This window comes from Seriola aureovittata, chromosome 10, assembly GCF_021018895.1.
Source record: "Seriola aureovittata isolate HTS-2021-v1 ecotype China chromosome 10, ASM2101889v1, whole genome shotgun sequence".
Taxonomy (NCBI): Eukaryota; Metazoa; Chordata; class Actinopteri; order Carangiformes; family Carangidae; genus Seriola; species Seriola aureovittata.
The window spans coordinates 24732124-24759821 of NC_079373.1; the positions used below are offsets into that span (position 1 = coordinate 24732124).

General features: G+C 43.8%; 2 protein-coding genes across 3 annotated transcripts in view; both read left to right on the forward strand.

Moving 5' to 3' along the window:
- Nucleotides 1-959: 959 nt before the first annotated feature.
- Nucleotides 960-12914, forward strand: cav1 (caveolin 1). The gene is made up of 3 exons (XM_056387936.1): nucleotides 960-1554; nucleotides 2508-2675; nucleotides 10604-12914. Exons 1-3 carry the CDS (start codon nucleotides 1519-1521, stop codon nucleotides 10943-10945), a joined length of 546 nt encoding a protein of 181 aa, XP_056243911.1. The 5' UTR covers nucleotides 960-1518; the 3' UTR covers nucleotides 10946-12914.
- Nucleotides 12915-21793: 8879 nt separating this feature from the next.
- The window catches only part of met (MET proto-oncogene, receptor tyrosine kinase), a 66218-nt gene continuing 60313 nt past the window's right edge, over nucleotides 21794-27698 (forward strand). The window contains exons 1-2 of one of the 2 annotated variants that reach the window (XM_056387098.1): nucleotides 21794-22141; nucleotides 23733-24936. In XM_056387098.1, the coding sequence (XP_056243073.1) occupies nucleotides 23734-24936 (1203 nt within the window). In that variant the 5' untranslated portion in view covers nucleotides 21794-22141; nucleotide 23733. The remainder of the gene's footprint in view (nucleotides 22142-23732; nucleotides 24937-27698) is intronic. The other variant, XM_056387097.1, reaches the window with a different exon arrangement.

Here is a 27698-nt window from a genome sequence, read left to right on the forward strand (position 1 = left end):
GCACAAAGTGTCAGTTAAAGAGGCAACAGCAAAGATTCACTTGCACTTTCACTCATCTAATATTTCAACCAGAATCAGCAGAATCAATAAACCTTCTTGTGTCCTCAGTTTCTGTGTATTTACTTATAGAAAGGAATGGAATATCGTGCACAGATGTTTTGGCTAACGCGTCCCTCACTGTGCAGGTTGAGTGATTTATTATTATTATAGAACAGGAACAAAGAAATGGGAAAGGTGAAGCAAGTTTCCAAAGAAAAGGCGTGGTAACACAGATATAGAAGGTCGGCGTCAGATTCTTAGTACTGACAATCAGCTCGTATGAATAGTTTCTAATGACTTTCTTAATTCTTAATAAATCGTTTACCAATTCTTGATGGATCAGTTATAACTTGTTATTAAGAAGAACTTGCCAGGTCATAAAAAAATCCCTTTGGTTGGTGTTTATTATATTATATTACATTATAAGATACAGAGAAAATCAAGAGCAATCATAATGGATTAGCAACATTTATAACTGCAGTATTGCCTGATAAAGAAGGGAAAAGAAACAAGCCGAACTGATTTCTCACAACCTTGCAACAGAAAAGTTTTTATTAATAGTTTATATCTAACACAATAGTCAACTTCAGGTGTGTTAGAAAACAAAAACTGGACATGAGCCAAAACTCTCTGATCATGTTTCTTTGCACTGAATAAAAAGCAAATGAAAAGATTGTTTTCAGTCTGTAAAAGAAGTGAAAACACCTTCTCAGACGTTCAGGGTCGCACCCATCACACACGGACACACACACACCCACAAATTGCACCTATCGCATCTACTGGCATAAAATCAGCTGAGTGTGCCAGCTGGTGTCACTCCAAGGTGAGTAAGAATGTAAACAGACCAGAGCGACCAGCTTGGCTTCCCAACCTCATAAAGCTGAAAACAACAGTAACCATATCCAGGTTTAAAGTATTAGTTTGGACTAAGCAGCTGGTGATAGGCAGGACTTTGCTGAAACAGCCAAATGAATTCTGGTTGGTCCTGAAAACTCGTTTAATTTAATTTATTTATTGATTGATGGCTTTTTTTAATCCATTATAACCACTTGAATTGGTCTCACTGGAACTAAGGTGCAGCACGTAAGGATCCACACCTTGTTGTGGTTATTATTCTCTGCCATGATCCCCAAATAAAGTAATTCCACACAAATTACAACAGCCCTTCAGTCTGAGATCACGTCAGTCTCTCCTCCAGCCGGGCAGGTTAAACTGTGGCTCTGCCGTCTCAGCTCACAGGTGACTCCCGGGCTGCGTAGAGCTCGCTCCAGAGACCAGAGGGAACACCGGAGGTTTCCCTCACTGCTCTGGCATTAAATTCCACTCACGTTCACCGAAAAGGGCAGGAATTAGATCACTGCAGGTTCCTGAGAGGAGCCCCGGTCCACTCAGTGTTGCCTCCACGCCTCCCACACAGCTTCCTATATTGTCTTCTAGTCTTGTTTCACCGCGGTAAACTGTTCAAACTTGAGGAACAGCATGACAGGAGGACTGAAGGACGGCGAAACAGAGGAGGTACAGTATGACTCTCCTTTTACTGCTGGCCCTACTTTTATGGTGAATGCAGACACGGATTTGTCCTCATCAAGGAGCTGATTGTTCTCGCTCCTTATCTCTATCCATGAAAGAAATTTTGATATTTGTTCCAGCGTCTGTCTTTGCTTGTTTTTTTTTTTCTTTTCTGGCACCTAGTCATGAACGCGTCTCCCACACCAAGTGAGGGAATGTGAAGAACCATTCAGTGCGCATTAACATGAGACCGTGAGCTTTTACCTGCTAAAACAATCTTTAACGCAGTAACCGGTTATTGTGTTACGCATCAAATTAGACTTCACATTTTCGTGCGTAAAAGCGCAAAGAAGACTAAACCCACAAACTTTTTTCCCACGTAAGATTTCAGTCATGAATCACGCACGTGCTTTAACAACGACTAATGAAGCCATATGGTTGTGCGTATTAACGAGTGCGCGTGAAAGACTCACATGTAGGGCTGTGGGGACCAAAGGAGTCTTTACGCACACGCTTTTTAAAGCGATGGACACGGAAACCAAACATGTTTCTGCATTAAATATGAACATATATTCACAAGTCGGATAACAAATATAGATGATAAACTCTATTCGTTTATAAATAACAAAAATATCTTATATTCAGAAAAGAGAGAAGTTGTTCTTATTTGGAATATGCGCTTTTACGCATGTCTTAAAACTGTTGCCATGCACACAGGTACATGTTATTAAATAAACTGTCAGGATATTAGATTTCTTTCTGGGTGGTGAGGACCCCTTGCGGCTGGTTCGAGGGGTGTGGTGCTTCACTTTCTATTCATTTAAACCCATCCCTGTTTGTAGGGCAGGCTGGTAACTCGCAGCTCCAGTCTCTCTCCCTCTCAGCGTACTGCACACTATCCCTCCTCCTCCGCCTCCTCCTCACTCTCTTCTTTTTCTGCCTCCTCCGGATCCTGACAGGAGTTTCTGCATTCGCCGTTCATCCGAAAGCAAGGGAACATATACAAACCCAACAATAAAGACATGGACAACGACAGTCTGAACGAGAAGACGATGGAGGATATCCACACCAAAGAGATCGACCTGGTCAACCGGGACCCCAAGCACATAAACGACGACGTTGTCAAGGTGAGTCAAACCTGGATGACTGTTAACTTTTGAGCTTTAAATTTTGGGGGTAAAGCGCGAGCTTTCGGTCTATTTTGCGGCACCTGAAACCGTAACTTCAACAAAACACCTGTTGCAGAGTTTGCACTTTATTTGTTTCTAAGTGGACTCGCCTCACAATCACAGTAAACTGAAATAAACTGAGCACCGAAGTCTATGAGCTGTCAAACTGATGTTATGTGCGGCTGTGCGCGTCAGAGGCGCATTCGGTTCTCTGTGCGCACAAGTTGCGCGCTGCTTTTCCAGTTGTGTTACTCCCCCCCCCCCCATTAGGAAGAAGTTTTGCAGATATACTAAAACTCACTGTGGCGAGACAATGGCAAACATTCACATGCGTAAATGTCTGTGCGTCTGTCAGAGCAGCGGACTTGGAAACGTGAACATCCTCGCTCCAACAGAGGAAACATTACGAATTTCCTGTTGTTGGAACACACGTTTCCCACAGTCCTTGTAGCTCACGCCTTGCTGTTGGGAAAGTAGAATTCTTTCCAGAAGAGAGCAGCCCGGCCGCATAAATACCGACTGTTTATTTTGTTTAAAGTTAACACAGGGGGAGAGTTTATAGCAGCAGAGTAGTGGCGCGCTGGAAGCCACCTGACGCGCCTGCATGGCAGCAGTCTGAGCCCGGCCGCCCTCCTCTCCAGCTGGGGCAGGTTTTTTACATCAGAGTGGGGTCAAACGGCTCCCTGCGTGGGACAGGAGGGGTGAGCTCTTTGAAATGCCTGAACTCTTTACTCTCTGCCTTATTAAAACAGTGAAACACCCAAGTTGCTAGTTAGTCTGAGGGGATATCCCTCACCACTCCCCACATCTCTCCTCCCTTCTTTCCTCCCATTCTGCTCCCTCCCTCCCTTCCTCCCTACATTCCTGTAGTTGCGTCAGGGTAGCAAATATCCATGTGTTGCTTTCTATTGGCCCCTGTCCTCTTCCAAATGATAAGTGACAGTCTGGCTTTATTGATTTTGTTGATTGGAAAGCTACTCCTGCAGATGGAGTGATTAGAAGGCTGCTGCCTGTCATGAGATTCAGTTCAGTTCAGTTCAATGAAGCTTTATTGGCAAAATAAAGACATAAACATTATTTCACATGAGATGCCCTACATCATTAGTGCAATGATTGAAAACCACATGTGAAACCAATATGTAAATATCCCCATGTGACATATTGTTTCACATGTGATAAACATATGAAAGGTACAGTTTGTGTATTGTAGTATTTAAAAAAGAAAAGTGTGTTGCCAATGGTCACCATCTCTGCCTCATGAACAGTTTTAAAAAGGAGAGTTTGGATTATTGTATTCTCCCTGAACAGCAGCAAAGACTTTTTGGGAATATGAATTTGGTGGAAATTTTCATTTTCTTCATTTTAATCTTTTGAGCACTCTTTAAGAAAATGAACTTCCCCATTTTCTTCTGCCTCTCTCTCTCTCTCTCTCTCTCTCTCTCTCTCTCTCTCTCTCTGTCTCTCCACGTCTTCCACCGCTCGCTGCTTTCTCTCCCTCCCCGTTCTCCTCCATTGTGACAGTGAGTCAGACTCTCCTTCCAGTCTCAGAATAGAATGCAGCTTTATGATTGGCCCACCCCTCTCTAATCAACTCAACAGACCGCTGGTGAAATTATCTGAAATCACATGCGGGTGCACTGTAAAAATTAAAACTGCTTCAGGGAAACGTTGAAAGGCTGAGACTCTAAACTTGTCACCAGAGCTGGAAAGTTACTAAGTACATTTTGCAAGAAGTGCAAACTATTAACAAACTTAATGTTGATCTACTGAAATCCAAAGATTTATCTGACAGCTGCAGTCACTAGTAATACGGTTTGAATATGTATTAAATAAGCATTAGCATTAGCAAGCACTACAACATCAAAATGCTACTTACATCATAATGGATTAGTTATGATAATTCAATATTATAATACATAATAAACCTGGCAGGGGCCATTGTGTCTTCATGAAGAACAGTTTTACTTTTGATACTCAAAGTTTGTCTTTCCGATACCTACTTTCTACATTAAAATGTACCTTTGCGTTTCATGGAGTGGTTTTACATTGTGGTATTGTATAGAATCTTAATACTCCATTTACTGCTCTTTGTAATAGCTGTATACCACAAACGAGACAGTTCTTCAAAGGAGCTATTTGTAGGTTTTGCTATTGCTACATAGCTAACGTTAGCATTAACAGCTGTTTACTTACCAGTCTAGAAGAAACGTTGCGAGTTCAGCATCAAACTTCATTCTTTTACCCACCAACAGCTGTCTCCAGAGGTGGAAAGCAAAGCTAATGTTTTGCTTCTATTTCTATCACTTCTTTTCTTCTACTGAAGTTACCATGCCAACCAGCTAGCCTGATCGGACTGTCTCGTCACTTTCCGATACTGAGTCACTGTAACGTCCGGGCTTCCCAGAAAAGGTAGCGCTCCTCAGAAGGTGTATTATAACCTCTTGGGTCGTAAATGCAACAATGGCTGAAGCTCTTGCCAAGATTGGTGAGCAAACAGCTGTTAACGCTAATGCTAGCTGTGTAGCAGTTGCAAAACTTACAAATATCTCCTTTTAAAGAAATTCCCCTCGTGCAGACTTAACAAACTCCAACAGTATTTTGAGGAGCTTGTGACACATATAGATCAGGGCCTCCCTCTGGATTTCAGAACAAACGATCCTGTGGTTTTTACAGTGTGCTGTATACAGTGGCTTTGAGGTGCTTTGAGGTCAATGGAACAGTTCTGCCAAGTGGAAGCGTGTGTTCGGTGTGCCCCAATGAAAAGCACAAGCAGAGGGAATCCCTTCCAGCAATCCTCATCCTGCAATCCCTCCGTGACCACACACGCCCCCCCCCACCCACCCACATACAGTGCTCACACGTAAAAGTGTGTTGTGTGTATTCAGACAATATTATATATTGAGTGGATGCGCACGCAGGCGCACGCACACACACATACACACGCATGTGCACTGCATTCTTACAATCAAAGGAATACAAGCTGTTCTCCTGTAGCTGCTGCAGCTGGCCTCAATCACCTGGCCACATCAAACAAGTTCCATTACTGACATGCATGTGGCGTCAGCCCTGCGAAGAGAGGTTTTTTTTCCTCTGGAGGAGTCGTGGGTCTTTATATAGCAGAGAGGAGGAGCTTGAGTCCAATAGTCAGAGTGGAGTGAAAATGCCCCCACTGGAGAAAATTTTTGAGAGGGAGTTGTGAGAAGTTTGAGCTCCAGCATCAGAGCCAGCAGGTCCTGAGGGTCAAACTGTAAGGAATGAAACACTCCCTCTGGGGCTACAAAGCTTATGATTGGTTGACTGCCAATCTTTTTTTTTTTTTTTTACTTGGCTGCCTCATTCTGGTTTTTTTTCTGATTATCGATTTATTAATGTGTGAAAAAAAGTTTTGATGATGTCTATCTTTTTATCTGGACTAAACGATTACACATTCCTCTGTGGGTTGAGACATCTGGTGCTTATGAAACTCATTGCAGAGAAATTTGTTTCCATCCAAATGTCATGCAAATTTAACAAGAACTGATGATGCATGTATATCTCAAAAATATATGCAAAGCTGTGTTGCATTTTTTTAAAGGTCCAATATTTTACACTTTCCCTGTGTTTTATTTGAAGTGCTGCTCTGTAATTTGTGGCTTTAAGAACCAAAAACCGTCTCAATGTAGTTTTACACCTCCTAACTCAGGCTTCTCTCTGGAGCTCTAGTAACAACAGGTCGGTGACAGGTAAACACTCAGAGAGACCAAATCTTGCAAGGTTGGATGGTGGGTCCGGATGGGCGGGGCTTGGGGCATTTTTGAGAGCAGTGACTGCTTTGTTATGACATCACAAAGTTACAGGAAGTCCTGACGGCTCATTTTAAGGCTCAGTTTCTGAATACAGGCTGTGTGCGTTTCTCTGTGGACTGAGGCTTCGATACTTTCTTAATAATCATTTAGAACCTAGACCTGCTTGATAATTTTAAAAAAAAGACATGGGCGTCTACCTTTATACTATATCGGACCCTCGGTCAGTGAGTCACAGATCTAATATGATATAAATTTGTGGTCCCTTTGTTATTGAGGACGACTTCTTCATCAAAAGTACACTTTAATTAAACAGTGTTAGATGGAAAACAACTCCTGCTTTAATTAGTGAAACGTTCCTTTGTCTGTTCCCGTTGGTCATCTATGTCTCTGCTGCCAATCATCCTAATCTCTCCCCTGAACCAAAGCAAACATTTCCCCTGACTACCAAAGCCCTCGAAGCAACAAAAGAGTCCATTAATGCAGCACACTCTGACCTTCTCCTCCAGAGACCCACTTTGTCTATTCAAGCATAGTTGACAGCCTTGAGATGGAGCTCTAGAAATAGCACATCGCCTTATTTACTCAATACTACAGTTGCCTTGCCGACTGGTCACATGCCGACCCCGAGACTCCATTGTTTCATATCAAACCTCTGATATGACCGCAGAGGTCCACTCTTTGACTCGTAACGCAGCTGCTGCAGTTAAAGTATAAAAAGTATATTTTTATTTCTGTGATTTTATTTATTTATTTTTTTTAACCACAGTAATTTAAAAATCCAAATTGATAAAATAGTATTTTACAAAAGGAGTCTCCTCATAATGTTACATACCCACCAAGTATTTAGAAAACTGAAAACGCTGGAAGGAAAATAGCAACAAACAGCTTCACTTCATGAAGTCTGAAACTCTCCGCCATGCTGCTGTGGTTGTGTTTGTGCCGCTCTGCAGAAGGCTCTCATTTAGTCTCAATCAAAGTTCTGGAAACTGGCGCAGAGTGGGTCCACTTTAAAATTTGTAGCTGTGGAAAAATTAAATGGACGCCACACTGGTTTTGTGGCTGCAGTTAGATTTATATTATAAGGCTGCAGTGAGTCCCGCCAGTCGGTGCTGTGAGAGAGGCTTTATGCTGCAGCTTGGGAGTAAAAGAATTGCACTTACAAGCTGCTGTTTCAAGGCAAAAAAAAAAATGTAACTGCTGGGATATTGGAAGAGCTCTGCTCCAAAGTAAAACATCCAGGGTTGGAAAACATGATGTTTACTAAGAGCATGCAATTAAGCCCTGAGATATGTTGCACACTTATTTGTGAAAATTATATCACAAATAGTGTATTACATATAAGGGTTGTTAGAATAAAGTTTTTTTTATATATTATAAATGCAATTTGGCCTTAACATAAATAAATATATGTTTTCAATATGATGATTATTGTAAATGCTACACTGCTACACTGAGATGTTTATCTTAGCTTAGCTTAGTTTAGCATAAAACTTGGAAATAGTCTTTATGCCAAGACAGTGTAAAAACACAAACAGGATGTATCATGTTAATCACTGTGCTTCAGATTAGCTGGTATCTAGGTGGATTTTTTGACCTTTGCACAGAGCCAGGATGACTGTTTACTCTTGCTTCTAGTCTTTATGCTAATGTAAGCTAAGCTAACCAGCTGCTGGATCCTGTTTAATATTTAACAGACACATATGAGAGTGGCATCAATCTTCTCATCTAACTTTAAGCAAAGAAGCAAGTATTCCCTCAGTAAGATGGAGAGCTTTGTAGTCTATACAATTTAAATAATGAGAATCATCTCTATTTAAATGTGTATATATGAAATTACAAATTAGAAACTGACTAAGATCTAAGATGGTGAGATTATAAACCATAATGTGCTGTTTCTGGATGTCAGGAGTCAGTTTGTGTTAAGTGGGCATCACGTCCTCCAAACAGTGGATAGTCTCACTCGGACGAAGCACTTCACTTTTCCATTTGACCATCAGTGTGACACTGGATAATATCTACATGACTTATTGGTATTACAGCCATTAACAGCCAGTAGCCCCAACTGGTGTGTTAGACAAGACACAGTCTCTAAGTAACTGTAAAATAAATATTGAACCTGCGCTCCGAAGCCTGTGGAGAGGACGAGAGAGGGAGCGAGGGAGCGAGGGAGAGTCTGCATTGTGTTTACAGTGCGTGAGTTGCCACTTGTTGCTCCATTTCTTAAACTGCGCTGGTCAGGTCATGGAGGCTTGCTGGGATCGTCCCATTAAAGGCCTGAAAGATGTGTTTACAGTGAGGATAAGCACAATGTCCTGGTTCACCTTAATGTTGAGGAGGAGGAGGGGTCCCACAGATCACTTGTTGATCAAACACTGTCAGCAGACCAGATGACCATCACTGATGATCACACTGACCTTGGAAGTTTTCCTCCACGCAAACCAGAAAATGTGAACCACATCACAGGATTTTTTCCTAAAGAAAGACGTGCCACACACTGAGTGTTTAGAGCAGCGAATGTAAAAGCTTACAGGAACTGGATTTAGCCTGATAATTATTTAGATATATCAGACAGTGACATGGTCCTCTTAAACCACCAGTCAACCACAGTCCTCACAATGTTTCACTGGCTACTTCTGGTCCATCTCTATCTTTCTATCTATCTATCTATCTATCTATCTATCTATCTATCTATCTATAGTGGAGGGAAAAGTTTTCAAGACGCTCTGGAGACTAAAGTCCTTGAGATGATTTGCAAATAGCGAAACAGATTCCAGACATAGCGTTTTGTGGTAATCAGTATTTTGGGTGGGGCAGATGTTGGAAGTTAGACTGTGTACCAGTCACTGCGAGGGGAGAGGTAGAACCGACATGTTACTGTTACAGTGAGCGAAGCAGCTGATTTATGGTGAAAATAATACACTTAGATTTTAAGGACTGTAGAGTTGGCGTGATGGTTTCCTGTGGAGCACATCAGGACTGTTGGGAAATAACTGTTTGCAGTGGATGGAGGCGTTTGAGAGGTTGTAATGATGTGGGGGTGTTTTTTGTTTACTGGAAAGTACCATTTATTTCTGTTTATGACAGTTACACTTGTTCATTATTCAGACTATGTCTTTAGTGGAAATACTTCAAAGTAATACTGTGAATGTGGAAGAAAATCTAATTTCTAACCACAGAGGTATAACTTTAACCGACATCTGATGTCACTATTGTCTGAATTACTCTATATTAAATCTGTCAGTGGCTTTTGCATTTTCCTGCTTTCTGTTTGTAAATGAAAGGCTGTTTCGTCCCCCGTGACCATCATACTTTTTGTCACCAGGGAGCCATTTCTCCAGTTTACTCCTTTTTGTGCTTGTGCCGTTTGAGGTCATGGGCCGCTAACCCTCACATAAAAGCCATTCCAAGAAATGTGATTAATCAAATGATTGAGTTGTTATTTGACCTGCATTTTAATTGCCAAGTTCAGTCTTGACCTTATAAAAAAGATTTAAAGGAGCTATTTGTAAGTTTTGCTATTGCTACATAGCTAACATTAGCATTAACAGCTGTTTACTAGTCTAGAAGAAACTTTGTGAGTTCAGCATCAAACTTCATTGTTTTACTCGCCGGTGGTGGAAAGTAACACCAAAGTTAACTCTTGTCTCTTATCACATCTTTTCTTCTACTGAAGTTAGCATGCTAACTAGCTGGCTCCAGCATGTCTCATCACTTTTCAATAGCAACTCATTGCAGCCTCCAATCTGCCCTGGAATAGTAGCTCTGCTAAGAGGATGTATTTTAACCTCTTATATTGTAAAAACAACAATGACTGAAGCTCTTGTCAAGTGACGATAAAGACCACCTGCTCCCAGGAGGGAACTGTGTTCGACGGCAGAGTAAACTTACAAATATCCTCTTTAAAGGAGCGGAAATCTTGGCGTGTATGACGTCAACAACTCGGCAAGTTGTGTACCAAAATTTTCGCCGACTTTATGAGTTCTTATTCTTATTATACATATTTTTCCGACACCACACGAATGCAGTGTAAGAAGCTAATTTGTTAATAGGTTTCTAGAGCTTTCAGTCGTTTTCTCACTGTTTCTCTTTCTTCCTCTTCAGGTGGACTTCGAGGACGTGATTGCCGAGCCTGCAGGAACCTACAGCTTCGACGGCGTGTGGAAAGCCAGCTTCACCACCTTCACCGTCACCAAGTACTGGTGTTACCGACTGCTGACGGCGCTGGTGGGCATCCCCCTGGCGCTGATCTGGGGAATTTTCTTCGCCATCCTCTCCTTCCTGCACATCTGGGCTGTGGTGCCGTGCGTCAAGAGCTACCTGATCGAGATCCACTGCGTCAGTCGCGTCTACTCCATCTGCGTGCACACCTTCTGCGACCCGCTGTTCGAGGCTATGGGCAAGTGCTTCAGCAGCATCCGGGTCCGCATGTCCAAGGAGGTGTAACGTCCAAAATAAAGAGGAGGAGGAGGATTAACGGAAAGAGGGGAGGGAGGAGGGGAGGGCTCGAGCAACACAAATGACAAAAAGTCGGAACGGAAAGGAAGAAGAAAAAATGGACCTCTGGAAAACGAGAAGTGAGGCGTTTCCAGAGCTGGGCGGGGGATGTTTGGAGGTGAAGGGGCGTGGCCATCTTCCACCAACTGTTCTTTCTCACCAGTGTTGGCGTAACCAAATGGGTGGGGCAGGGAGGGGGGAGGGGGACACAGGAAATCAAAGGGTCATTCTCCTGGGTTTTTGTTGTTGTTTTGTTTGTGTTCGATAGTTGTTGTTTTGTTTTTTTTTTATTCTTCACTGTTATTGTCAAGCAGGCAACCAAGCTCCATCTGTCCTCTGTTAGTTTTGCCACATGATGTTAAGTCCTTCCATTCTTACTGTTTCTGTGGAGAGCTCATCACTTCGACTGATTCACGTGAAGAGGGGATGTCAGAGTGTGTGTGCTCTGGGCGGGGCGGGATGGTGGGATGCAAGAGTTGGAGTTGGGAGGGTCAAAGCATAGAGAGAGAGAGAGAGAGAGAGAGAGAGAGAGAGAGAGAGAGAGAAAGGCCGCTGCCAAATTCTGTCTGACTCGGCAAAAAAAAAACAAAACAAAACAACCCCACAAGCCGAGCAGCAACGGCAAACGCCCCTCCCCCTCGGGCCCCACATGACCTCCAAGCCACCAAAAAACAACCTCCCACCTCCCGCCCCTCCCCACCCCTTCGCCCTGCTTCCCCAGCAGTCTGACACACTGAACCTGCCCTCATTCCTGCATGCACCTGCGTCACCTTGCCAGCAACTCGCCGTCCACCACCGCCACGCCTGCCTGCCTGCCTGCCTGCCTGCCACGCCGCCCGATGATGCAGCGACGATTTGCATCTCGGCTCGCTCCCTCTCAGCCTCAGCTTCTTACTTCGCCTCAAACAAAAACCTTTCAGTGCAGGTTTCATCACCATCATCTTCATCATCACATGAGCGTGTGACAGAGAATGTCAGCATTTGAATTTGACTAAAACTATTATTTTTTCACTCCACGTTAGACCTTTTATTTTTCAGTGAAGCTCAGTGCTTTTGGATGCGCAGCAACGCAGCTCCGTAGTGAATGCTTTTTTTAAAAATTTTTTATCTACACTATAAAAATGAAGAACTTTGAGGGCTTAGTTTCAGTGCCATTTCTTTTTTGATATCCTACATGTACTGTATGGGTGTTTGTGCAGAAAATACAGCTTCACAAGCTATGGCCTCATTCCAGTGCACTAATCTATGGGAAAGTATTGTAAGTGAATAGCACTAATGAAAATCTCTATAACTCATTTTGCAAAGGTAGTACAGTACTAACAGCTACTTTTGCACACTTTGCACTTCAGATGTGCAGTTACGAGCGTGCGCGCGTGTGTGTGTGTGTGTGTGCGTGTGTGTGTGCGTGTGTGGAGATATTTCTTGGGCACTGTGGTACTTACGCAGGTTAATGCATTGGAATAAAGACAATGTGAGGTGGAATGTGTGATTCTGGATGCATTTTTGTTTTGTTTTGTTTTGTTACCTGGTCATACTTTTTGCCCCCACCCCCCTTGTTTGTACTTCCCCTGATGAATTTGTTCTGCTGCCCTGCTTCTTGACTGTGGACACGATGCTGAAAGGCATCAAACCGACGCCTCCCACACCCCACACCCCTCCCTCCCCAGTGATGGGTGGGGTTGGAATGGGGTTGGGGTTGGGGGTTCTGTTTTATAGAGACACTAAGCTCGCTTTGACTCCGTCACCTTCAGTCTACCTGCTGTCTTTTCACAGGGATGGTAATATCATAGCACCTGTTTCTTGAAATGAGTATTTTAAGCTCAGAAAGGTGATATTTTTATAAAAGTGATTTTTTTTCCTTCCTTGCTTTTACTGTATAATATAACGCTGTGCACATTAAAAAAAAAATTTAATATAATCCAGTGTACATTTGTTTTTGTTTTGTTTTTTTCTCCTACAGTTTCATGACCAGGATGGATCACTAGCATGTGCCTCTAGATGAAAGTCAGATACTAACAAAGGAATATTTGTTCGTTTTTTTTTTTCTTACTTGTGATATTGAGTCATAGCAAATCTAATTGTGTAATGATCCTCAGTAGATACTTGGAGACTGGTTTCATTCATGTGCACTGCAGGGACAAACCAGTTGAAGCTACATGTGGAAAAAAAAAAAAAAAGACATAATATTGAAGCTGGAGCAGCTGAAATATAATTTCCAGCAGCAGTGCCCTCCAAAAACCTCTGCAGTATCTGAGCCTGTGTTAGTAAGGCCTTAATGCCTGCAGTGTTGCTCATAGCCGTGTGTGTGTGTGTGTGTGTGTTTTTTTTTCCAAGTCTGGCACAACATTTCCATGGTTACGTGAGAAACAAATAAAAGTGTTGGGTAATGCTCACAGGGCTGGAGTCAAGTCTCTCGACTGTATTCAAATTAATTTACACCAAAAGCAGTCACGTAATTACGCAGCCTGAATACAAGCCTGGGCTGCTCTATAAACTGTAACAGTAACACGTTGAGAAGTCGAGTCGACTTAACAATGGTTTATTGTTTCAATCATTCGAAGGTTATTTTCAAGGAAACACCGGATACAAAAGAAAAGGGGCAGAAGTCAAGCTGACTCCAGGATTTTGTGTCAGTGTATGAGGATAATCTGGCAGTAGCTTGGCCCTACTTTGTGCCTCTCATGTTTTATTATAGCATTTGAGTCACAGAGCTAGACTACATGGCGGCCGAAAGTATATGGACGGTTTACATTCATGTGAGATTAAACATGTCAGTCCAAAACTACAGGTGTTTCTCTGCAACTTTCACTCTTCTGAAAATGCTAAAATATCTTTGTATTCTAAAGGGGCCTACATTAATCCACAAAACGGGTTCAAACCAACAATAATGTGTGGAGTGGAGTGTCCACATACTTTTGGCCATTTCCATAATCTTCAAAGACAAGTTCAGTGAGTTTGCGTTGTAAAAAAAAAATATTCCTGCTGCAGATTAAAGACAATCTTTTGTAAAACTTGTTAAAAGATGAAAATACTTAGAATCAGAAGAAGTAAATGTACATCAATGTTATTTTAATTGTAATTATAGTGACGTTGGTCAAGGAGACACGTGTCCAGAGGTGTGATGTAATGTAATGTAAAGATAACTCATGGGAGCTACAAACTGCGCCTGATGAAAAGCCTATTAAAACCAAATAATGTCAATATATAGATAATAGAGAAAAAGGAGAGAAAGTAGTCGAAGGAAAAATCTGGTTGTGGAATCCTCTGAACATCCCAAAAAAAACAAAAAAAACTGAAGCACTGAAAGCACCTCAACAGTCTGAGCGCTCATCACACCGCAGACTAACCGGACCACAACAGAGCCGGATGCAGCAGAAGGTCCTGGCAGAGAGAAACCTGCTCAGGACTAAAAGCAGACATAACAGCAGGATGAGAGAACACAGAGACGGGCCCTGTTACCTTCACACAGATCACAGGGTTGGACGGTGAGCTAATGGCAGTGACCTGGTACAACCGGGGTGAGAAGGTACAGAAGCTGTTGGGCTCAGTGCTCCTCTGTGTGGCGGTGGTGGCGGTGGTGGCGGCGGCGAGTTCATCTGTTCTGTCTAACATCATCTGCACGTCCAAATCTCTTTCCCGTCAAACAGTGAAACAGTGAAACTTGGGGGGAGGGGTCTAGAATTAATCACACAATCAATCGTTGTTGTGTTTTAGCTTTTTTTTAAATGTATTTTTCCTACCTGCCATTGACTTCCATTGATTTCTGTAACTTGGTGACAAATGTTAACATAGACTTCATGTCCGCTGGGGTGGATTACGCAGCTCAAGCAAGTTTCAGAAGCCTGTAGTGGGAAAAATACATTAAAAAATGCATGGTCTCAGATGTGCAGGTCAACATTAAACTACCAATATATATGAAGACTAGTGTCTGATATCTTTGATTAGTCTGAGTTTGGTCATTAGGTGTTTTTTTTCCAGCATCCAGTGAAAATGAAATGAAAGTAAAAGGTGTAAAACGTGAATAATGTTACCTGTGGATCAAAACCTTTGCACCGTTCAGATACATGACAGCTCTTACAATACGACAGCTCCCTCTAGTGGAATAACGTCAGAAATGCATGTGCGCACTGTGTGGCCAATAGTATGTGGACAGCCAGACGTTACATTAGTATGTGCGTGTGCATGAATACAGTTCTACAACAGCCTCCACTCTGCATCCCTCCCTTTTATCAACCTGGCTTTGTGCACCTGGGGGGGGGGGCGGGGTCATGTTGAAACACTGTTGTCTGGAACGTCATCGTGTGCTGCGGCATTTACTTTTCTCTTAAACAGACCAAACCACGAACAACCCTTTAGTCAAAAAGTGTAATCCTTTAACTTACTGTAACTTTGTCGTGCTGTATCTCATAATTCTGCCAGAGGAGAGAGGTTCTGCCAGTTTGACATAAATAAATCATCACTGATGTTTTTATTTTTAGAGCACTATGTCAGTGCTGACCGGTTTACCCGCTCGCTTCAGACGGATCCTCATCACATGCTGGGATACACCTCCTCTCTAAAGTGCCACTACACTATCCCTTTGTTAGCTGCACAGCCACAAAACAAAACAGTGAGGCAGCAACTAGAAAACAGATGCAACAACAAACATGACGTTCGGTCTCTTCTCTCCTCCTTCAGTCAGAATGACTCAGCTGTGCTCATCAGTGGAAAGACAAGAGACCAGGTGACATAGACACTGTGGCTTTTCACCACCTGGAGGGAAACACCTTCAGCAGCTGTTTTCTCTCGCAGCAGACAGATCACACACACACACACACACACACACACACACACACACACACACACAGCGGTGATTAGACAGAGACTTCTCAGTCATTCTGTTTGATTTGTTGCTGTCAAAATACGTCAAGCAGACACATTCACCTTCCCTGAACATGGTGGTTAAGAGGATGCTTTCACATGTACGTCACCTCGGCTCTGTTTAGGCTCTTGTTCAGGTGAAACCTTTTATTAAGCCCCTGATCCCTGGATGGAAAAAGTCAGAGGAAATCCTTTGTTTTGTGCTCACTTCTTTTGTGTTTACTGCGCTCATGTGCATCGGTCTGAGGTGTCGTTGCAGAGTACAGCCTGCTGCTGACGGCTCACCACCATCAGTGGGCGCTGAATGACTGCACATTCGTCAGCTGTGCAGAGGAGCTCTGGCCTCGCTGATCTGTTAACAGACAACTCATTTCTGAGTTGGATCACACACACACACACACACACACACACACACATACACACACACACACAGTACCGTCTGTGTTCTCCAGCATGTCCTCTTTATTTAGTTTCAATAAACAAACCCTCAGGGAAGCTGCTTCTGTCCTGGTTCGCCCCCAAACTCCACACAATGAGCTCTGCGGCTGTTTGCCTGCAGGACAGCGTGTCTCAATTCTTCTGTCCAGAAGACGGAAATCAGTTGAAAAGATATAGTGTTTACTGTGCGTGGATATTTTTTTTTTTATTGTTTTGTTTAATGTGATTTTTCAGGTGCATTTCCTCATTAGAAATAGTTTGTTTTTAACTGATTTCTTTAGAGCTCCTTGAGAGGATATGATCCTAGCAGCCAAATAAAACATATGTAAGATACAACAAAAGACCAGGAGTGACGCAATATATTGAGAAATATAATCCCTCACTTGGAAAGTCATGGGATTGTGATTAAATATTAATATTTCCAGTGATGCGTTGCTGTGTTTTACTCCTCTGTTGTCCTGTACAGAATATTCTTCTCGCTCCAGTCTGTTGAATTTGCTTTGGCCACACACACACACACACACACACACACACACACACACACACATACACACACACACACACACACCGCCATCCAACATTTTCAGAGGAACAATCTGCATCATTTTTGGCCTCGCGCTCTCTCAGCTGTTGCAGCAGCGCATACTGAAGGTGATGAAGTGTGTTATGACATCAAGCCAGAGGAAGGCTGCTGGCACAGGTCCATCCCCTCCGGCTCAGTGTCCACCAGCCACACCAGCCCCTCCTTACAGATGTTCATCCCTCTCCAGCACACCTGGTTCTCCGTCAGTCAGCGCACTCTGTCACTTCTACCACAACTCAGCGCAATAAATCTCAGAGGGTGAATCTTCATGTGTTGATCTTCTGTTGCTCAGTTGTTCAGTTAAACACACTTGTAACTGAATTTTACTTCTCTGTAAGTGGCTTCCTCTTCTGTGTATTTTGAGACAAACTGGAAACATTAACGCATCGTTTTCTGCCCGCGAGAGAACAGCAAATACATGAACTCTCAGGAAGTGGCTGTGACTAAATCAGTGTCATCACGTCTGTCGCGTCGGGGACAATATATTTCATTGAAATGTTGTGCTATCGACACTGTGGAAAAATCTTTATTCCAAAAATATCAGTAATGTCACCTGTTCTGGTGATACCCAGGAAAAATGTCTTGACTTATGTTTTTATTAATGGAATCAGAAACATCCTCAACAACATCCTCTACAAAGATCCACACAATTAAAATCAGATTTATATCAAATGAAAGTGTGAAGTTAGAGTTGGATCTCAAACTGAAGGTGAAATACCTACAGCAGATTACAGTTTGTATTGCAGTGAAGAAATAACGCAAGCAGAGGACGATAAGCATAAATGTATCTGGAGAGGAAAAGAAGAAAGTACATGTACGTGCAGAATAAAGCTCAGATGTCGTGCTGTGATTTCACCGGCACTTGACTGTGGTTTATTTTAGTCAAAGCCTCCTCAGATAAACAACCAGGACCCCGGGACTGGAGAGTTTAAGAGCTCTTGAAGGCTTCACATAAACTGTTTTACACAGTGAGACTGACACAACAGGAGGAAAAAGCAAAGCTCCGGCACAGTGGAAGCAGTGAAGACCTTTTCCTTCTGACATGTCAGGAGGAAAAGCAGAGGAGAGGTTTTCAGTTAATAGATTCAGAGAGCGAAGACATCTGGTCTGTGAAACTTTGAGATACGTGCATATTTATTAAGTGTCTTAAAATCTGTCTAATACACTGCAACTTAACCACATGAATCTTTTCTCACCGTGGAGATGTGGATGAATTTTGCCTTGTGTGTTCTCTCCTGAGCTGATACTTCATTATATTCCTAACATCCACTGATGGCCGTCAGTGGGACTTAATATGAGCCGTGCCGCTGTGACTCAGTCCGGCAGATCGGCAGATACATGCAGCAGAATCTTATTGATGGCGCTCCTGCCCGCCCTGCTGCTGTAACCATTTCCCGTGATGCACGAGATTGTAATCTTTTGGTTTCCTTTTTCATTAGGAGTGTCTTTATCTAGCACACAGGTAACGGAAGACGGGAGCACTGATCTCTCCCGGCATGAAAATATGGAGCTGTAGCGCGGTGGTCTGATCAGTGGCGAGGTCGTGAGCAAGAGGTTCAGTCAAGGTAGGAAACAGCTTGCATTCAGCACGGTGCACAAAATCTTTAACTTTCAGCTGCAGTGACTTCAAGAATTTCCTACAGAACAGCTTTGTTTTTTCAGCTCTAGCTTCTATATTAATACTGTGAAAGTATCAAAGCCTCAGCCCACAGAGAAACGCTCACAGCCTGTATTCAGAAACTGAGCCTTAAAACCAGCCGTCAGGACTTCTGTAACTTTGTGATGTCACAACAACAAAGCAGTCATCACTGCTTTGTGAGGTTTTTTTGGCAATCTTTTTCATAAATTAGACATAGTTTGCACATCAAGAGCATAATTCAATGTCGCATCAAGACAGATGAGTTTTTCATGAACTTTTCTCACCTAGAAAAATCTCACTGCAGCATTTTTCACTGTAGAACCCAGACACTAACTGTAATACCTCTTTACGTTTTATACCTGCGAGCAGCCTTCGTCAGCAGAAGTCCTCTCTCATCTCGCGAAGAGTTAACGAGAGCACCGGCTGGAAAATCCCTCCCTCGCCCTCCCGTTCTCATGTGACCTTTTATGAGCCTCTCCGTCATTATCTGTCATGAACAGTAATGATCCAGCTGAAGGAGCCTGTCTATGAAGACGCACGGCTCACAGTGATGGAGGCGGCGCACACTTAATCACCACTCTGTGCATGAGCTAAAGCAACAGTAAGAGGTGAACGAGTCCATCTGCAGAATGAGAACGGCTCCGGGGCCTCTGATGGGTCAAGAGCATCAATCAGAGTTTACTGTCCTGGTCAGCAGGGTTTGTATTGACCCCCGCAGGTGATAAATAACCTCCTTTGGACTAGGTTTAGCTGCACGGGAGTGGTCGACAGAAACAGTAATATCAAGACCGAGTGCAGCCCTGCTCCTCTCTGATAATCCCTCACCTTTGTCTGTGAGATTACTCTCCTCACTTTCTGCTCAATAGCCTGGACCTGAAGCTCCCGTCGCGTCTCAAGGGAATAACAGTAACTGGAGAACCAGCAGATGGCGCCATAACAAGTCAGATGCATGCATTTACTAGTCTTCATCTTCATGCTTTTCTCTCTGCCACTGTGCAGCACATGAGGAGAAGATAGAGAGTGTGTAGTTGTTGTTGTTGTTGTTGTTGTTGTGTTGCAGGTGTTGTGGTTGCAAGTTGCAGATCATTCCTACAGCTTGTGTCACACTTTGGGGTTTCCACATTCTGCATTCCAGCAGTGATGATTCTTACCACCACTCCAACTTTTCTTTCTTCTTCTTCTCATTTCTTCCTCTTCTCCTTCTTCTTCTTCTTCATCTTCTGCTGCTGCTGCTGCTCCCTGTCAAGACAAGAGCCAAAGTACTGCAGAGTTTACCACCACAGGAGCCACACACACATACACACCCCTCGGGTATACAGTAAGACACAGACACACACCCTGTGTCAGACACACCCCTTGGCAACTATGTCAGAAAATGCCCTGGGGAAAGACAAAACTCCGGCTGCTCTGACAAACACAGAGCGAAGGAGTGCTTCATGAAACTTCTAGGTCGTCGCTCTGGGAGTTTCGAACAATGAGCTTTTATGACAGAACTTTTTGGGGCTTTTAGCTGACGATTGCTTCATAAAACAGCATCACGTACAGATGAAGGAGATACAGCACAGAATTCATGTGTGAACAAAGTGGCTTCTTGTGAGAGTGAAACGTCGAGGAGTCCGGCACATTACCTCCATAAAACCAAGAACTGCTGTATTATTTTCTTAAAGATCGTGTAAGCCAGACTGGCTGTTTCCAGACTTTATGCTTTAAAGGTCCCACATCACATACACACTCTCTCTTTGTTTTACCGGATGTTTTGATATACAGTGAAACAAGAAACAAAATATATAGCAGATTTCAGGTAAACAGTCAGAGAAACCAAATCTTGCAAAGTTGGATGTTTGGGTCCAGGTCACCGCTTTTGTTGTTGTAACATCGCAAAGTTACAGGAAGTCCTGACGGCTCGTTTTGAAGAAGGACAGGCTTTGTGTCTGAGCTCTAATTTCATGAATTCACATCTAAATTTGGATCCCTCTGTGTACCCAGCTATTTAATATATTATAACTTCTCCTCCAAATCTTGTTCAAATACAGCTGCTCCATTCTTTATTTATTATTAATACGCAGTTTGGCTGCTTTCGGTTTTCTTTTTCTTTTTTTTTGTTACTCGACTCAGATTCCTCTGCAGTAGTCAATCAAGGTGAAGTAAAGGTTGATGATGCGCACCGTGATGGTTTAAGGGCTCTCTGGTGTCGTGTCAGAGGTAACAGTGTTTTCCTTTGGGAAATCAGGGAAGTTATAAAGTAGAAAGGCAGATGAATTTGTGGGATCTTGTCAGTCTGGTCAGTTTTGATTCTGAGAGTGAACGTAAAAGCAGATGAGCTTCGTGGAGTATTGTTAAAATATGGAGAGAAAAAAAAGAGGAGGAGAGAGGAAACAATTACTCTGTAATGACACTTCACCTCGCACAAACACTCATTACATCCGTGTACTGAGTAAAATCTAAGCTGAAGATGTCACAGACTTCACCAGATCTCTCATCCGCCCACTTCAACACACTTGCCCCTTGTCTGTCTGTCTGTCTGTCTGTCTCGTTAAACCCTCACATGTCACTATGTGTGTGTGTGTGTGTGTGTGTGTGTGTCCTGTCAGAAAGTGAGTGCAAACAGCCGCTGTGCCTCTTCCTAACAGCTCTGCACCTATTAATTCTACATCCACACTCTGTTATCAGGGTTTCCAGTCTTCATTCCAACTGTACCTCCTTTTCAGGAAGTGGGACAAAGGAATTTTTTTCTTCTGCTGCCCGCTGTGATTCATGGCTGAGGCACACACACAGTTGGTTTAGCCTTTATAACGTAGATCATTATTTATGGCCGAGTGAGCCGTTTTAACATGACAACCAGTAGTCTGACTCACCGGTGGTGCTGGAGGAGAAGTCAGGTGGAAGCTGGAGAAGAAAGAACTTTCTTTCTACATGTGGCCTGTTTTACCCTCTTTCCCTCCAAACCAAGCCACCCCCCATTTAATTTAAACTTCCTTTAGTGCATGAGAGTAGATATCAAACTTTACAAGAGAGAATTTAAGTTGTGTGAGGCCGTAGCTCATGTGATAATCTATAAATACACATAAATAAATGCATGAAAGCGCGCAGCAGTTGTGTTTCTCTGATAATCAGTGATTTAGTTGTAATTGGTGGGTTTGTGCCGCATGATAATCACTAACTAACTTGTAATTTACTGTCAGCTTCAGTTTTTCCTGTCTGATCTGAACTCCACACACACGGAGGAGACCACTGAGCAGCGGCAGCACCTGGATACGTCACGTATAGTTTGGCGAGAAGGGGGCGGAGCTTCGCGCGCCACGAGAGGAGCCGTGAGATGCGAGATCCGCGGCGTGTTTGCGCTGAACGCGTCCGGCCAGTGAGTCAGTGAGTCGGGCAGAGAGGAGCCTCACAGGTTTCAGCCGGAGAGTTTCACTGAGTGGAAAACCGGCGAAGTCACATTAAGAAGAAACAATATCGGACTGAGTTTTTTCTTCTTTTTTTTTAATCTCCAGAATTAAGAAAAAAAGAAAAAAGATTAGTTCGGACTTGATGTGAAAGTCAAAAAAAAAAGAAAAGTGCCGCTGCTGCAGAGACCAGTGGAATATGATTTGAACCAACACAAAACACTGTTGCTCGCTAACAGGTGAGTTTTTCTTTTTCTTTTTTTCTCAGTTTCTCGACATTTCTCTCTTTTCATTCAGCAGTTTAACTTCGATCTGTGACTTTCATGCGTAAAAACGCGGCGATGAGATGAGACTCTGAAAAACTCCTCACGCCTTTCTCCCTCCTCCTCCTCTTCTTCTTCTCCTGATTACAGTATCACAGCGCGTTTACTAATGTTTTTACTGGCTCCTAACACCTTTTCACCAACTTCCCATCTGTGTTTTCTGAGGCCGTGAGTCACTTTCCTCTCAAATTGAAAACATTTTCACCGTTTTCCACCGCCTTTTGTCCTTTGAAAGAAAAGAAAAAGGAAAAAAAAAACAAACTGCAATGCTGTAAATGTAATGTGTTTGGTGCAGGTGCGCAGTAATGTGCCTCCTATTTCTTATCATTTTAGACCAAAACTAGTCGACACTCATCTCACCATCCTCCATAATGAAGGAAAACTGACTCTAATATTGAGAAACTACCAAAGATCCTTAAAGAGTGTTTTTGGTTTGGGTTTTATTGTCTCCTACATCACTTTAATCCTCAAACCCTCATGTCTTTGCCGCTTATTAGTGAAACTTTACCTACAAGCACCTGTTAGTTTAAATCTTCCTAAAACACTGTGGCTGGATGACAGACTGAGCTCTCTCCCTCAGATTTATGCCAAAAAAAACAAGGAGACTTCAGTTATAAATCAGTCAAAATATGCACCAGGGGAATCAGAGTGAGTTCATGCATCACCGCAGGCATGAATATAAAGACTGAGCCCAGTGTGCTGGATGTTTTTGCCTTGTTTTGGTTTATGTTTTATATGTTGGGTTTGTGTGGAAACCGCATCCAAATTGGAGGAATGCAAATACGCATTTTGCAAATGCTTTGGTGTTGCTCTTCTCTCCCCCCTCCCCTTTTTCCCTCTCCCTCCCTCCACTAAAAGCATCTCCCAGTGGATTACCATTTAGTCGCTGGGGTTATTTATCATTTCGCAGGACGGTCCCCCCCCCCACCTCCCTCCCTCTTGCCTTCTCCCTCCCACCTCTTTTGTTTTAATCGAGTTTATCTCTTCTCCCTTGGGCTTTTGCTGTCTAAACTTAGGCCCGTGGTTGCGTCTCCCTGCGCAGTGGGCTCCTCTCTGGGTGATTCACTGCTTTGCCCTGCGCTGTGGTCACTGGGGAACGGGAGCTGGAGCGCCACAGAAGTGCTCAGCCGAGTCTCGCCGCTGGTTGTTCTAGGGTCAGTGGATTCAGGGTTAGAGGCGCTGATGATTAGGAGGCTGATATTAAAGCTCTGTGTCACCATAAAGCCTGCAGTCACTTCAGTATGACTGGTTTCACTGCTTGTGGTGAAGTGAGTAAACCCTGGTTTCACACCCCGACACAGTCCTGTTGATGAGTCTGAAAAGGGATTTCGATGCCCCTCTTGTTTCTTGTCAGAAGTCCCTATTCAGCACAGATTGCGCCTTTTTTCCACTCCAGACAATTAAGGCCACCTACTCAGAGGTATCTGTGATGAATGTTTTGAGGTCTGTGTGTTCCTGCTGGGATGTTTCACCAACTCATTTCTCATGTCTCTTGTTTCTGGAACAGGATGAATCCGGGTTGGCTTCATGCAGTCACGCTGCTGTGGGCCCTGTGCCCCAGTACGCGAGGTCAGTGTGATAAATCATCAGAGACCAGCAAACTCAACCTTTCGGTGACTTACGAGCTCCCGACGTTCACCGCAGACTTCCCCATCGAGAACATGGTGACGCTGGAAGGGATCATCTATGTCGGGACTGTGAATCGAATCTTCGCTTTGGCCCCGAACCTCACGAAGCTCTCAGAGTACCACACGGGGCCACTGCTCGCCAACGAGACGTGCGGCCGGACACCGACCGGCACGGGGGGCGGCAGCAGGGTGGACAACCACAACATCGCCTTGGTGGTGGAGAACATTTACGACAAAGGGTTGTACAGCTGCGGCTCGGCAGACAACGGCGTTTGCCGCCGTCACGTCCTGGATGATGAAGACATGAGCCCGAAAACTGTGGACGAACAGGTGTACTGCTTCGCTGACAAGGTGAGGCAAGGCAGGGGTCAACCCAGCGACTCGGATGTTGTGGTCAGCCCTTCAGGCTCTCAGGTGCTCAATGTGGAGAGCAACGTCATCAAGTTTTTTGTTGGGAACTCCGAGATCCCCGGTTTAGAAAAGGTATCGGAGAACGCAACGCATCACCACACACTTTCTCTGCGGAAGATGAAGACGAGCCAAAATGGCTTCACGTTCTTCTCCAACCACTCGTACATGGACCTGATTCCGCCTCTCCGCGGAAAGTACTACCTGCGCTACGTCTACTCCTTCCACAGCGGACCCTTCACCTACTTCCTCACCGTGCAGCGGGTGAGCAGGAACTCTCGGGCCTACCACACCCGCATCGTTCGCATGTGCTCCTCAGACCTGGTGATCCGCCGCTACGTGGAGATGCCCCTCGAATGCATCAGCACCGACAAGAGGCGGCGACGCTCCACAGAAGACGTGAAAGTGTTCAACATCCTGCAGGCGGCCCACGTCGCCAAGGTGGGCAGCGATGTCGAGCTACAGAAGCAGCTGAAGGTGGAGGAGGACGACGACGTGCTGTTCGCCGCCTTCGCCAGAGGAAAACCCAACTCTCCGGAGCCGACTCCGAACTCGGCCGTCTGCATCATGTCGCTGAAACACATCAACAACATGTTCAAGATGTACATGCAGAGGTGCAACACGGTGGACCCGTATCACTTCACTGGGTCGGAGAAGAAGTCCTGCTACAATGTGGTAAGAGCTGGGCGGGTGGCGGCGGGGGGCGGGGGGCGGGGGGCGGGGGGGCTGTGGGGGGGTAGCCATTGTAGAACTCCCACTTTGCATTTGGTTTTGTCGGAGGGAAATGCAAATGTTGCTGTTTGTTCAACTGTCAAAACAGAAGGAAAGAAGACATAAATCTTGCACTTCTCTTCTTTTCTGCTCAAATTTTTACCTTTTCTTTTAACAAAAATGACCAAATTCTTTCTAAGAAAGTGACAACATTGGTTTAAACTGTCTTGTTGCATCTGTTCCTAGAGTCCTCTTTTAATTAAAACTGAATTAATGAGCCCAAATCACATTGATTCAGTTTTAATTTTTGTTATTTTTGTTACATTTAAGACTGAATAAACCAGTTTAAGTGGCTGCAGTTATGTTTAATAGCAACTTCTACTATGGCTCCTGCTAATTAACACATTTATGGCTCCTCAAAGGTTCGTTATAATCTTCAGTAAACTTGAAAGATGCAAAAAAATGTACTTGCTGACGGTACATTTCACATGATCTGAATTGGAGTCAAGACAACGTTACAATCTGCAGATCAGGAAACGAGTTTGAGCGTCATCATGATGCAGTTTTCTAACGTCTTTTAGTCCCGTGAAAAAGGCCTCTATCTGTCATCTGTTGCACTGTGTGCACGGCTTGCTTTTTATCCTCGAGAGCTGCAGGGCCGCGGCTGTTTTATCTGCTGCGGGCAGGTTGGTTTGTTGGCCAGAGACACTCAGTCTCAGTAACTGGGTGGTCTCAGTTCAGCCACTCAGTGTGTCGACTGTGTCCTTGTCTAAGCGTCCTTGAGCAGGACACTGAAGCATGACCTGCTCTTAACTTAGTCCCCCTGACCTCTGACCCCCTCTAGTTAGGAATACACTAACACCTGCCTCTCAGCAACATGTGAGTTTACTCTGATGATCCAAAATGTCTGTTTTATATTCCCTTCTAATGCTCATGGATTAATGTCTGGCTTCATACAGTGCAGTGTTAGTAGATACATTTTTCCAACCAGGAAGATAAACAGCTGAATGTTCTTCATTAGCCAACTCAGTTACCTGAGCTCGGTCCAGATCATGTGTTTCACTTGCTGAAAAAGAAGACATGATGCCAAAAGTGCAGCTGGATGTAGTGTAGACCTGGCAGAACATTACAGGGGGACGAGATCTGTGTTTGAGACCTCACTTTTGACACCAAAGATTAAATCATCTGATCTGAATGTAAATGTTAAAGTCGCCACTTTAACCTCGTAGCGATTCCTCCAATTCCTATGCAATGCACTGAAGTAGCCACCCCCACCCCACCCCACCCCCCAAGCTGCTGTGAGCCAGTTGTTACCTTCCCAGCGCTCGCTCCCCTCCAATCCATCAACATCGACCCCGATCAATCCGCCGAATCACCTGATCAATAGTGACATGAAGTTAACTGCCGACCGCCCTGTCAATATGTGTTCCAGTGCTTCCCTCCCTGTGACTTCATCTTTACTTAACCGCAGCATCAGTCACCACTGTATATCACCAGGCAGGCGGCGGATTACTCCTGGATATATTTACTATGCGCCGAGCGGCTGGAACATACAGGAGTAATGCAAACACCCAGTACACTCCTGAGGAAGACTTCTGTCTGTGTGTGTGTGTGTGTCTGTGTGTGTGTGTGTGCGTGTGTGTGTGTGTGTGTGCGCGTGTGCGTACTATAAACATCACTCTGTGTGCCTCCACAGTAGGAGCATTTATTGCTGTGATTAGCGCGGCTGCAAACCACAATCATGCACCATAACACTGTGCGGTAGTGAAGCATCTCGGCGTGGTTGTACCAGTGGTTCTGCATGTTTGTCCATGTTCATATGGACTAGTTGTCTTCTTCTTCCCTTCCCTTCATTTCCTGGTGAACAACCTGCACTAAGTGGAATTGCATCACTCCTTTGCACTTGTGCATCTTTGGGTACGTAACACCAGAGATAAAATAAACAGGGATCTGCCACAACAACACTACCAGTCAAAAACTGCCTTTAACTATCAGTTACTGGAGAGTCAAAGACGTAACTCCTTAAATAAAACTGCACTTAAGCTGCATTAATGTACCCTTAACAACACGGCTGATGTTCACTATGATGGACTGTACAACATAAACAAGTTTCAAGTGTTTACTAATTGATTTTCATATTCCACAGAAACGTATAGAAACCAGGGTCAGGTGCACAAAACACCTTAGGTTAACATTTCCCTAAAATAATGACAGATGGACAAACACCCTTAAGGTTTCCTTCAAATGTTCACTTAAGTATTTAAAGTTTTGTCCTTGTCTTAGTCATATACTTAAGGAATCACTTAAAGTCAGGTAAAACGTTGCACAAAAGACATTAGAGACCAAAGTAAGGAAAAAAACAACTAAAGGATTTTACTGCTGTAAAACCTCTTTCACTGCTGCAAAACTTTTTCAGAGATTCTTTGCAACACCCTCAGCTAAGGAGAAAATAAACCTTAAGCAACCGGCCCCTGTGGCCATGCAAAGAGTATAAAAATCAAAAACCGTGTGGCGTGCATTGCAGATTGTTTTGGCAAAAGCGTGCAGTCGACATGTTTTATAGTTACGGAGCTGTAACTTGCAAACACGCTGTCTGGTCCTTTAAGTTCAGGCTGTAGTGATTTTAAAGGCGCAGTGCTGCAGAGGAGAGATCACACACACAGACATGAAGAGTGACATGTGGTTAAGCTGTTAAAACAGATTCAAACCAGCTTTCTAAATGCATG